The 12336-nt window shown below is 40.4% G+C and overlaps 1 protein-coding gene across 2 annotated transcripts in view; it reads right to left on the reverse strand.

The window, feature by feature from the left end:
• The window catches only part of fam49a (family with sequence similarity 49 member A), a 53090-nt gene that overhangs the window by 7305 nt on the left and 33449 nt on the right, over positions 1–12336 (reverse strand). The window contains exons 2-4 of one of the 2 annotated variants that reach the window (XM_028604998.1): positions 11214–11269; positions 2653–2732; positions 55–176 (exon numbers count right to left, since the gene is read on the reverse strand). In XM_028604998.1, coding sequence (XP_028460799.1) covers positions 55–176; positions 2653–2722 — 192 coding nt within the window. In that variant the 5' untranslated portion in view covers positions 2723–2732; positions 11214–11269. Of the gene's footprint in view, positions 1–54; positions 177–2238; positions 2471–2652; positions 2733–11213; positions 11270–12336 lie in introns of those variants that run through there. The other variant, XM_028604999.1, reaches the window with a different exon arrangement.

A 12336-nucleotide genomic window follows, 5' to 3' on the forward strand; every position in this document is an offset into this window, starting at 1 on the left:
GAAGTTGTTAGTTGTGTGTGTGTGTGTGTGTGTGTGTGTGTGTGTGTTCCCTACATCTCTGATCTCCTGGCCTGCTCCTTTGTACGCCTGCAGGCCAGTCAGGATGTTCTCAGAGTCCTGGAGGACTGAGTTCACCTGGTTCCACACCTCACGCTCTCCTTCGGTCGGCTGAGCATCTAACACACACACGCAAACACACACACAGACACACACACAGACACACACACAGACACACACGTGAACACACACAGACACACACACACACACAGAGAGTTAGCGGAGTTACTGTAGCAGTCAATACAATCCAAACATTTCAAAACGGACCATTCTTGCCTTTTCACATCAAGAGTCAATTTGCGACTGTTTTGTAATGTTAGGAGATTTATAAAGTATCTTTCATTTGGCACGGTAACTTGATGTGAAAGGGCTTTATATAAGCAAAAACAAACAGTGTTTTCAATCCTGATGGAACACTCACTGGGGGAAGATGGGCATGTGTTCTGAGTGGTTTTGTCTCTAAAAAGTAACTCCAAGTTTGTTCATCGTGATGAGGAGTACAAAAGCACAATGAACTGTGTCAAAGCTAAAAGCATCATTTCACTTCAGTAAACAGTTGTAGCTTTTAGCACATACAGACTACACACGAGTCCACACACAGTCAGTATGACTGATGCCTTTAATTTGAAATACAAACTCCAAACATTATGCGTTTACTTACTACACTCCTAAGACTGGAGTTGTCCATAAAAGAATGAAAGCACTCAACTGTAGACCGAACGGCTCCCCACCAGTTTCATAATCAAGTGTCCGTAATGGATTTACTACACTGGAGCTGGGTGCATTTACTGCATCCTGCCTCACGCTCAAAGAAGTCTCTCGAGTGCATTTCAAAGCAGCCATATCTGGAGTTTGACCGTAAAAGAACTAGCATGGAGGTATACAGTATGTGCTGAAAACTGTTAAGTGTTCTACTACAATGAAATGTTTACAGGGCAGTCTGATCCAAAGCATTCTAAAGCAAGCTCTTGGATAGACATGGGAGCTACAGTAGGACCTGGTTAATTGGGCGCGCAAAGAATTAAAGTCTGGATCACAATAAAAAAAAAAGAAGAAGAAGAAAAAAAGATTGAATTCATTGTGTCTGAATATAGGAAGTCTATAATAGAAATAAACTGAATTCGACTGCACTCTGCCATGCCTGCAACCTACATATAAGCAGGCTGTTTTGTTTTAATTTCCTGTATGGTTACAATAAGAATGCATTAAATAGTTCTCAATAAGGCCACTCAGTACTTGCATTGTTCTGCAGGACCCATTAGCTTGGTTAGCTTCAGTGTTCAGGACATATTTTAATATTGTGGGAGTCCATGTAAGGTCTAAAAAAATACAATCACGGGGTTTCTGCAGGAAAGTACAGATTATTAAGTAACACGCTTTAGCTAGCACGCCCACAGAAAGAAGAACAGCTCTAAATATAGAGCGTCGGTGACATCAAAACTCAGTCTGGGCTCTGTTTTGCATTTTAAAACCCCTCTTTGCTGAATAAACAAAGCCTGAGGTTGGCTGAAATGCAACTGTGGAGGTTTATTGTGTTTTTTTCCTGTAGGAGGTTTTAGAGAAAAAAAAAAAAAAAAAACACAGATTTATTATCTGTGTTTGTCTATTTTATGAAAACAGGAGGAAGCGGAGCAGGAATGAGAACAATTTAATATTTTACTGCATTGATGGAATGTTTTCTAGCTTCAAAACCAATCATGTCCTGAACTAACACTGATTACACAATGAAAGGGTGACTACAGATAACAGGATTATGCAGGAAGAGAAACCAGGCTAAATGGAGACAAAACACGGTTTAGTACAGTATAAAAATAGACCTGATAATATTGTGTTAGTGATTACATCATGTCACATATACGCATGAATGAAATGTGTCTCACTATGAGTGCACATACGGGGGGGCATGCATGCAGATAAGTTAGTACAAGCAGACAAAAAAAAAAAGGTCAAGGTTTAGCTCCATTCTTCTTCAACTTGGCATGGATTGAATGGATTTCAGAAGAAGACTGAAATCAATCATGAATTATAATAAATGCATTACAAAGGAGGAAGGTTGACAATTCAATAGTTGAATAGGCTGAACCCTGACCAGAGAGGTTAAAGGAGAAATGAATTAGGGATAAGAGGGGAGGGAGGGAGGTTAGGTTATTAGTCTAGGGACAGATATAAGCTGTTGCTCACTTTCAAAATCAAGGAAAAAGTTTGGCCCCTGTTCAAGCTCTGTGCAAGTGAGCACTTTTAACAGATTCCCCATTTGGTTTCTGCAAGAGAGAGAAAGAAGAAAGAAAGAGAAAGGAAGGAAGAAAGAAAAAGTATGTGCAATGTTAAAAAGTCATCAGGAAGTTATTTGACCTAAGACGTGAGAAATGGCAGAACGAAGCTGAAAGAGCAGGAGGTCATGACCGAGTGAAAGAAAAAAAAAAAAAAAAAAGCGAAAGGAAGAGAAGAGCATAAGCAGACTGGGTAGGGCCTCGGTGATTCAGAGCAGAGACCTGCTGACAGAAAGGAAACGGCTGAACTGGTTAGACCACCCCCCCCCCATCTCTTTCTCATCCACCTTTTTTTCCCCTTGTTCCACTCCTCCGCCAGACTTACTTTCAAAGTCCAGGAAAAAGTGTGGATAGTTCTCTATATCCCTTGTTAGGACTTTTAGCAGGTTACCCATTCCAGCAAACCTGATGGTCAGAATACAGTAGTGAAAAACAGACATAAAAAACAGACATGAATACATATATGTTTATAGAAGATACATTACATGGGCAGTTAACTGTGTACTTGATATAAACAGAGACATTGATCCAATAAGACTCATATCCAACACAAGTTGTTTACATTTGTTCGTATTTTCTAATTGAATAGTTGCTATTGTAGCTCAGTTTATTGGAGCTAATCTGGAAGTGTGTGTGTGTGTGTTAAGGCTGAGCAATTTTATCGATTCTGCGATATAAATCGATATTTTATTCCCCAAGAAAGTATCGATTTTAATGCCGCGAGTATCGATACATAAGTCCCATTCAAATCCCCCGTGTTTACCCCCGTTCACGTTGCAGGAAGAGCGATTTGGTCAGCCAGCCGCTAGTGTCGCTGTAGAGCAGCCAACGTCAACTGGCGGCCCGCCGCCAAAGCTTTTAGTCTGGCCCCCAGAGTAATCATGAATTCACAAAATGTAAAGAGGAAAAAAATGTGTTCTGTTATTTATCATTTCAAGCATTTAGAGCAAAAACCCAGCCCCCCTGTATTTACATCTCTATTCACATGCCGGGATTCTGTACAGCGATGACCGAGCTCCACACACAGCTGAGCCAAGATGTGTGTGTGTTAAAACACACACAAAGCTGAGCCGAGATGTGTGTGTGTTAAAGGTTAAAACACGCAGCACCTGACTGGGAACGATACAGAGTTACCAATGGCCGCTGTGGCAGATGAACTCACGCTGTCTCTTTTCTGTAAATAGGCTACAATTAAACCTTCGTGAGTAGAAAGTCAATACTTATCAATGCACTCACCTGTGTAGACCGGCATAAACATGTAGAAAGCAATATTTCAATCTGCTCAGTCCACCGCGCTGTTTTACGCAAACACAGCTCTACTCTGCAAATAGCAAATTTTTACAAACAAGCTAAAACAAAAGCTGTCGGTTTGTAGTCTAACTGTTTATCTTAGGTTGCCGGGAATCTGGAAATGTTGACAAATTCTTGTAAACCTCACTGCTGGCTGAACAAACCAAACTCTCCGCTGGAGCTACTTAATATGCACGTGAATGACGCATGGTGATGATGATGATGCTGGTTGTATTATTTTGCAACAACATCGTTTCATTGCAAATGAGGCATACATGACGAGTGCATAGCCTGCTTATCAGTCCATTCATCATTAAAGCTGGGCTTTTGGCTTTTCCACGTCAACTTTTTGCTTCAGCCTCTTTGACAGTGACATGTTTACATGACAACAGCTTTTCTTTCTGCAAGCATTTTCCACCAATCAGGATGCTGCATACTACAATAATTTTTCCATAATCACAGACTTTAACCATCACTCCTCAGTGAACTGCCTCCTAGTCTGAGATCTTTTTCTAGTTAAAGAGCCAGTTATCATTAGGGAGTTTCCATTTTTTTTAGGAGTTTGCTCACACTAATACATGTAAAAAAAAATTAATTCAGTAAGAAAGTGAAAAAGAATAGGCGTATTAGGTATAAATTCATTTTATTTTATTTGAAAGTCCGGCCGCCAGAGTGCTTAGAAAAATTCTGAAAAAAATGTAGTTGATGATCCCTGCTGTAGACTCTCTGTCCAGTCAGAGACATATATTGTGTAATTGATGTTTTCAGTTCAATTAATTAAATCCAAGTAAATGGAACACTCACAAGATGTCACCAAAATCACTCGGTCCCTTTAAATCTTTCAGAAAATGATGTAAGTGTATCGAATTATATCGAATCGTATCGTTGGCTGAATATTGTGATATATATCGTATCGTGAGCTGAATATCGTGTATCGTATCGTATCGTGAGATTAGTGTATCGCTACAGCCCTGGTGTGTGTGTGTGTATGTTTCTGACCCAACGTGCAGATATTTGTAGCTAAGCAAACCACAAGCCAACGCATTCAACTGGCACCAAATTCTTCACTAGCATTTCAAGTCGTTTTTGCTTCTCGTAGCCCGAGATTGGCTACCTGAATCATTTGTAAGGCAACGCAATTAATTAATTCAACATGGAAAACCTAATTCCAGCCGTTTCTGACCTTTTTGTCGATGCTAGGATCTGATTTGATATCCCGATGCGTCACCGCCTCAACATTATTATATATATATATATATATATATATATATATATATATATATATATATATATATATATATATATATATATATATATATATCGCTGCACATGGTTGTCTTCAACAAATTCAAGCAGTCAGATTTCTATGAACTCCCCTTTTAATTTGTATCTGCTCTTAAAAAGACACTTCCTGAATGTAGCGGGGTGTAAACAACAGCAGACAAAAGACAAAAAAAAAAAAAAAAAAGCAGTGACCAGAAAATCAACAAATCACATCAGTAGGCAATAAATCGATTATGGTCTGTCCCTGCAATGATTCATTTCAGCCCCCCTAGCTCCCATAGCCCAAGTGGACATCTTCAAAAGGTCTTGTTGCACCAATAGCTCAACACTCACCACAGAAGACAAAAAAAAAAACACAAAAAGCTGAAAACAGAGAATTTGAGGTATTTTAGTTTTTTTAAATTATTCATTTTTGCAGATTATTTTTCTGTCAATAAACTAAGTGTTCACTCGACTTCATCGTTTGAGCGCTACAATTCTCTTTAATCAGTGACATCTTTTAAACTGATCTCATTTTGCAGAAATTAAAGAACATTTTGTGTGTCTTTATAAGCATGCATGTACATACTGCAAGAATTTACTACTAAAAAACTACTTTGCCTCCACATTGTGCACATGTGTGTTTATGTATGGTCTCCTGTGTGTCTCCTGGTCAGTAAAGAGTTTAAGAAAGCAACAATGTGGTGGACAAAACTGCTGAGGTTCTGAACTCCTTTCTCTGCTCTTCTGGATTCAGGCCTTTCTAAACGTGGGATGTAGTCCTAAATGGCAGTTACACTCTATAAAAGGTTTTATTGGACGCAAGAGGCAGTAGGTAGGTAGCAATTTCCAGGGGAAAAGCCTACCTCCTCAGCCATGGAGGGTGGTCACACACACTGTAATCACAGCAGGCCTTAACTTACAGCAGCAGAATATATGGCCACAGTTGCAGTAAAACGCCACAGCACATCATGGGGACGCTAATGGGAATAGTACAACCTGGCTGGGTTCAAATGATTTTTGTGAGGTTCGTATGTGAGGAATGACATGCAGCAAAGCATGCGTCGAGGAGTAAACCTCTATAAATGGGCGCTTGCTCTACCAGGTGAGCTACCCAGGCGCCGTGCTCTCAGTGTTCTGCTAAAATACAACAAACTGCTTGTTGAATTTCAAACAAATGAAAGGAAATCATTTCCAACATTCTTTTATGGACCCAATTGAACACTGATTTAGCACCACTAAAAACAATTGAGTGGCAGTTACATTTTAAGGTACAGTTCTCTACTGATATTTTCTTTTAACCAACAAAAAAAATCGTGTCTTGCCATTTGACATTGCAGTGACGATTAAAAACAAACTATATATTGTGCAGCCCTAGTCTTTACATACATCTGTTGTTTAGAGTTGCTCTATTAAAAAAGGACATGCTGTTGCCGAGTCATACTGTGAGAAGAAACTATAAGGGCACACCGTTGTTTCTTTTTACACACACACACACAGATCAAGCTCTCTTGGACTTAACAAGTCAAAGTGTGAAGCGACAACAGAAGAGACTCTGTGCTGCAGCGTGCACATGATAATCACACTGCATTTCTCTGCACAGCCTCCAGCAAGCGGTCGACTATTTTTAATCGTGGAATTCATTCCTCCAGTTGCACTCCTCGTGAATTCATACATGCAAGCGACAGCCTGAATGCACATCTGCAATGACAGATTTGATTCTAGAGAAATTTGAAATCTTATAATGCCTGCGTCTGATAATGAATTCAATGCAGTTGTGATTCAATCTGGGCTTTTCAACACAAGGTTGTACCAGAAGGGGGCAGTGCTGCTTTACGTTGCATTTCACTACCAGGTATTCAAGCTGGCGTGATGTCGTGTCGGTGCATGTGCCGCAGTAGTCTACAGCCTTCATTATCTAGACCGAGTGTGACCCGCGGCTAAGTTCCTCAGCAGACTCCCTTGCCTTTATGTGCAGCCAAACTCTGCTCCTGCTACCCTCAGGTATCACTTCACCACTAAAACAAACCAGTTCTATCAGAGGCAAGTTTCCAAAGCAACATCGAAAAGGGAGTGTTTCTTCACACCATGTGTCAATAAAGAGTGACAACCAATACAGTTCTTGATTTGACATGCCTTTTCATTCATTCAAGAGTAGGAAAAAAAAAAAAAAAAAAATCCCTATCCTAAGCTTTTAAGAGATCCTAAGCTTTTAAGAGGAAAAGTAGTCACATACTGTTACACTGTTGGAAATCATTAATGTATAATTTACTACACAGCACCAGAATAGTTTGTAACAACCTCCAGAGAGCAAATTTATGATTTTGAGTCATAGGTAGGGGTGTGTGTGTGTGTGCGTTAACATAGCTAGCGAGCCGATTACTTTGTGAACACTGGGGAGTGTCCGTGATTGCTTTGATGTCACTCAAGCTGTAGCTGCATTGCATTCTGGTATGCTGAAGGTTACAGTTCACGGAGAAAGCAATGATTCAGAGCAACACTTTAGACTCAAACAAAAACGGAGCTGTCTCCAGCTCCAGTAAAGAGTCAGCGATACAAAAATGAAGTTTCAAAACGTATCGAGGCAATATCCTGACGTGTATCAACCTCACACAATGACAGTGCAAAGCATAGACAAAAAGAATGGGTTTTTGGTAAAATCAGGTTTCTGCACTGCTAAGCCAATAACCCATGCCAATGTGTACGTTTATGCATGTTCAAGCCTCACAAAATACCCTGTCACAGTTAACTTCACTAGCAGTTAAGGGCATGCTTTTGCTGTGTGGACTAGCCAGACCCTCCCCAACAGCAGTGCAAAGGCGAGACTACCTAAAAGTTAAAAGTTAACTTCATTTGGCACTTGTAAATCTGTGTAATACAAGGTTTTAGCAGTGCTGTGTCCAGAATGGGACTACAGTTGCAGACTCAAGCCTTCAGATGGCATCTACAGTGTCAGGCATTAACCTGTGACAAGACAACCGCAGGTTGAATCCATGTTGAGTAAACCTGCATCATCATACATTACATCTCGTTCATGCAAAAGGGTGCGCCAATCCATATCATAAAACACGTTTACCCAAGGTGATTATCAAGCACAACAAATAAGCATTTTCTTGACTGGCAACACTAGAAATTAAATTGTTGCACCTACCGAGCTTTACAGAAGCATAAGCTGCTCTCTGTCACATGAGTCTTATTGCTATACAGGGAAGGAAAAACGACGCAGGGAATTTTCTCGTCTGCTTGGTTCCTCTTTCACAGCCACTTATCTCTATGGCCTGGACCGAAAGTGTGGAAACTTTGATTTCCCTCTTTTCCATAGTATTTACCATTAGCGGATGTCCCGTGGGTTAAAATAAAGGGGAATAGCACATATAGTATTAATAATAGTATACCATGTAAAAGAGATATTTCAATTGTGTGAAGAATGTGCTGAGGGTGCAAACTACAAACCATTTAAAAAGTAAAAATCTGAGACTTCTCTTTATAATAATGTCCTTTACAAGAAGCTCCCAATTTCAAAGAAAGAAAGAAAAGACAAAAAAGAAGCTGCGGTGAGAAAATGGTTCCTGGAACAAGAATGACCAAATCCATTTTTAGTAAAAAAAATAAATAAAAAAAAAATAGTTTAAAATCCCTCCAGATGCCCTTTTTTAAGATTTTTTGGGGCATTTTAAGACTTTATTTTGACAGGAAAGCTGAAGACATGAAAGGGGAGAGAGAGGGGGGAATGACATGCAGCAAAGGGCCGCAGGTCGGGATCAAACCCGAGGAGTAAACTTCTATATATGGGCGCGCGCTCTACCAACTGAGCTATACGGGCGCCCAAGTGAACATTATATTCTGTCAACTTGTTGGTCCTGATCAGAGACCTGCCTTTAGTTTCATTATGGTTGTTCTCAGTGACAAACTGAAAGAGACACTAGTCCTCCTTTATCCTCAATTTAAACATTGCACTTTCTTCCAAAAAAAATGTGCTTGTGAAACCGTGCAGCAGTCTCAAGGCTGTTTGTGCTGTATAATTAAAGCAGACTCCAAGCACCAAAATGAGTGCCACATTTAAATTGCCTCCCCTGCTGTCTGAAACAACCTCTGTTCAAAGAGAAATCGTGCTCAGAGCAAACACAAAGCAAATGAATGTAATTCAACATTTCGTAATACTACTACAAGGTTTAATATTTGTCTCGTACATGGAAAGTGGAAAAAAGTTTGAGAAGTACAATTGTCAGGTGTCAATAGCAATTTCACGTCTAATATCAGAGTGTCTGTGCTATAGACCTTTCTCACAACAGACATTTTTTGATGTGTCATAGTAGGAAAAACACAGCTGAAATTGATAACCTTAACAATGGCTCAATTCCAAAGTGTCCCAGTAAGCTATTTCAGTAAGTCTGCATGCACAATACCAGAGCCTCTCCTAAGTGGAATGCAGCCATCAGTAATGGGTTTGAATACACCTGTGCTTTTCCTACTATGACATGTCAACATGTCTGCCCTGAAAAAGGTCTATTCAAAACCATTAATGATGGCTGCATTCCACTTAGGAGAGGCCCTGGTATTGTGCATGCTGACTCACTGGAATAGCTTACTCGGACACGTGAAGGTCATCAATATCAGCTGTGGTTTTCCTACCATGACAAGTCAAAAATGTCTGCTGTGAAAAAGGTCCATTGAGCTATGACCAACAACACTGACAGAGAAGCATGAACAAATGCCAGAAAATAGGATTTATTTCAATCGGTGAGATCCATTTTTAATGCAAGTCCTTGATTAAAAAGGTACCCACGTGGAGTTTCTGACTGCTGGTATCCCTATGGAGCAGCGTTGTTTTATGAATGGGTGCTCATTTGTGAAAAAGAAAGCACGAGTGGGTGCGGTTCACATCCTGCCGTTGGTTACACACGTGTTCCGCTCATCGACAGTTGGCAGCGATAATGCAGAGAAAAGCAGCAATCCGCAAACAAAGGCGGTAAAGAAGAAGACTGCAAATTAGCAAACACGGATGTGATACAAATCATGATTTAGGTGATTATTAGTCTTGCAAATGCTTAATGACAAAGGAGAAGTTATCTACATGTCTGTCTGTTACACAACACGTTTTAGTGAGTAACACTGAAGGTAAATAGGATTTTTGTTTGTTCTCACGAAAACTCCACAGGGCACCTTTAATGAACATATTTTTGCAAAAGACAAAGCAGGGCTAAAATTGTCATGCCAAACAGAAAATAACTGCAGCTGTCCTCTTAAAGCTACAGTGCGTAGTTTGTCGCCCCCATGAAAAATTGAAAGTAAGGACAACAACAATGTCGGTGCATCCACATGATACAAGCCTACGGTGATCGTGCACCGCCCTCACCCTTCCCCCCCCACAGTTGCCAGTAGCCAAGGAGGACCCAGAGGATTAAAAATACTTCATGGGCTCTTTAGAAGAGGTATTAATCTTCGCTCAAGTTTCTGCGTGCGAAGGTCGCCGGACTACACCATTTTGTGAAGATAGTCATACTGAGAAATCCAGAGAGAGTTGTGTGGAGCTGATAGTCTTAATTAGCTTTGTAGCAACTCATTTGGCAATGGCTTGAATGTGACGAAAGTTCATTCATTTAGAATAGCTGCACACTATAGCTTTAAAAGCACATTTTAAATTCCATGAAACTTAAGTGCAGAAAACGTGAAATTTATTTTTTCCAACCCACCTGGACAACTTATTTATGCTTCTTTTATTATGCTCACGTTCCAATCATTTTAATATACCGGTACGACCATTGGCCATGTGTAACTGATGGGTTGGTAAGCAGAAGCCTTTGAGTGGCATCAGTAGTTTCATCAGATACACATTATGAAAATTGCTCGAATGTTGCTTAAAGTCAGTCTTTTCACTTAGTAGACATTAAGCATTTAAAGGACGCGATGATCATCATTTGCTCTTTCTGTATGTAATACAGGCAATCTAACAGTCTTTTCAGTTGGCATCTGTTAGTGCAAACTTGCATTAAACTTAGGGATGGGATGTGGATATCTTCTGGGCTTCTGATGTAAAAAGTTAGGGAACCCCTTACCCCAGCACATATCTGAGAAATATTAACTTCAGTGTTTTCTATTTAACAGTCCCGAGGACAAACAGTTCAACTGCCTCGGAGAGAGAAAGTTTAATACAACAAGTGCAGGCTAATCCCTGCTGTAATCATCTAAACCACAGCATTGTTAGTGGCCTGATGCGCCTCAATGGCAGTTTAGACTGTGGTCTTACTCAAACATGACTGCCTGCACTAGCTAGCTAACTGTTAAAGGGTGTGTGTGTGTGTGTGTGTGTGTGTGTGTGTGTGGGGGGTATACCTTCTCTGGTGGAGGACGCCGGCTTGCTGTCTATATCATCCGCTTTCTCTTTGTCTCTGAAACAAGACAAAAGAAGGAATTTGTGTTGAAATCAACATGACCGAGCAGAAATAAAACAATATTGGAAAGACAAACAACGGCACACGGCAACGTTAAAAAAAAAAAAAAACGTGTGTGTCTGCACCCACGTGCACAAACCATCTGTGCACCGGAGAGGTATCGACTTTCCACATTAACCAACTTCCCTTTTCCTCCCGACAGGCTGACACATACAAGCATTCAGCAAACAAATACAGCCCTCCCCATCACAAAACACACACTGAATCATTCAACAGTGAAATCTACACCACTGTAGCCAAAATAAAGCTGATTAAGGCTCTGTCTGCTGCATGTTCACTGGAGTATTAAATGTCCTTTGACAAGCTCAAACAGTCACTAGGATGCACTGTACTAGAACTCCCTGCAGGGTGAGAGCAGAAAATAAATGGATGGCACCGTCACATTCTCTCAAAGATTAGGGTAAGGGGAGCCCTGGTAGCTCACCTGGTTGAGCGTGCGCCCCATGTACAAAGGCTCAGTGCTTACTGCAGCGGCCCAGGGTTCGATTCCACCTTGAGGCCCTTTGCTGCCTGTCATCCCCCATCTCTCCCCCCCTTTCATATACTTAGCTGTCCTCTCAAATAAAGGCGTATAAATGCCCCTCCAAAAAAATCATCAAAATATGAGGCTAGTGCATATCAATTGTATATCGTTTTTAGGTAACACTTTACTTGAAGGTATGGACATAATTGTGACATGACACTGCCATAACTATGACATGACACTGTCATGAACGCGTCATAAACGTTATAAAACAAGTCATAAACGTTTAGGACTTCTGTCATTAAGTGTCATTCGGTTTTTGTCATGACAACTTGACATTGTTTGGGTTGTCTTGATTATGAAAAGTTGACATTAATCAAAGTGACATTACCAGAAGTGGTCTTGGTCACGACAAGTTGACATTAAATTTGTTTGGGATGTCTTTGTAATGACAATTTGACATTAACCAGGATGACATTACCAGAGGATGTCTTTGTCATGACAACTTGACATAATGTCATCCTGTTTAATGTGAAGTTGT

This window comes from Perca flavescens, chromosome 18 (assembly GCF_004354835.1).
Source record: "Perca flavescens isolate YP-PL-M2 chromosome 18, PFLA_1.0, whole genome shotgun sequence".
Taxonomy (NCBI): Eukaryota; Metazoa; Chordata; class Actinopteri; order Perciformes; family Percidae; genus Perca; species Perca flavescens.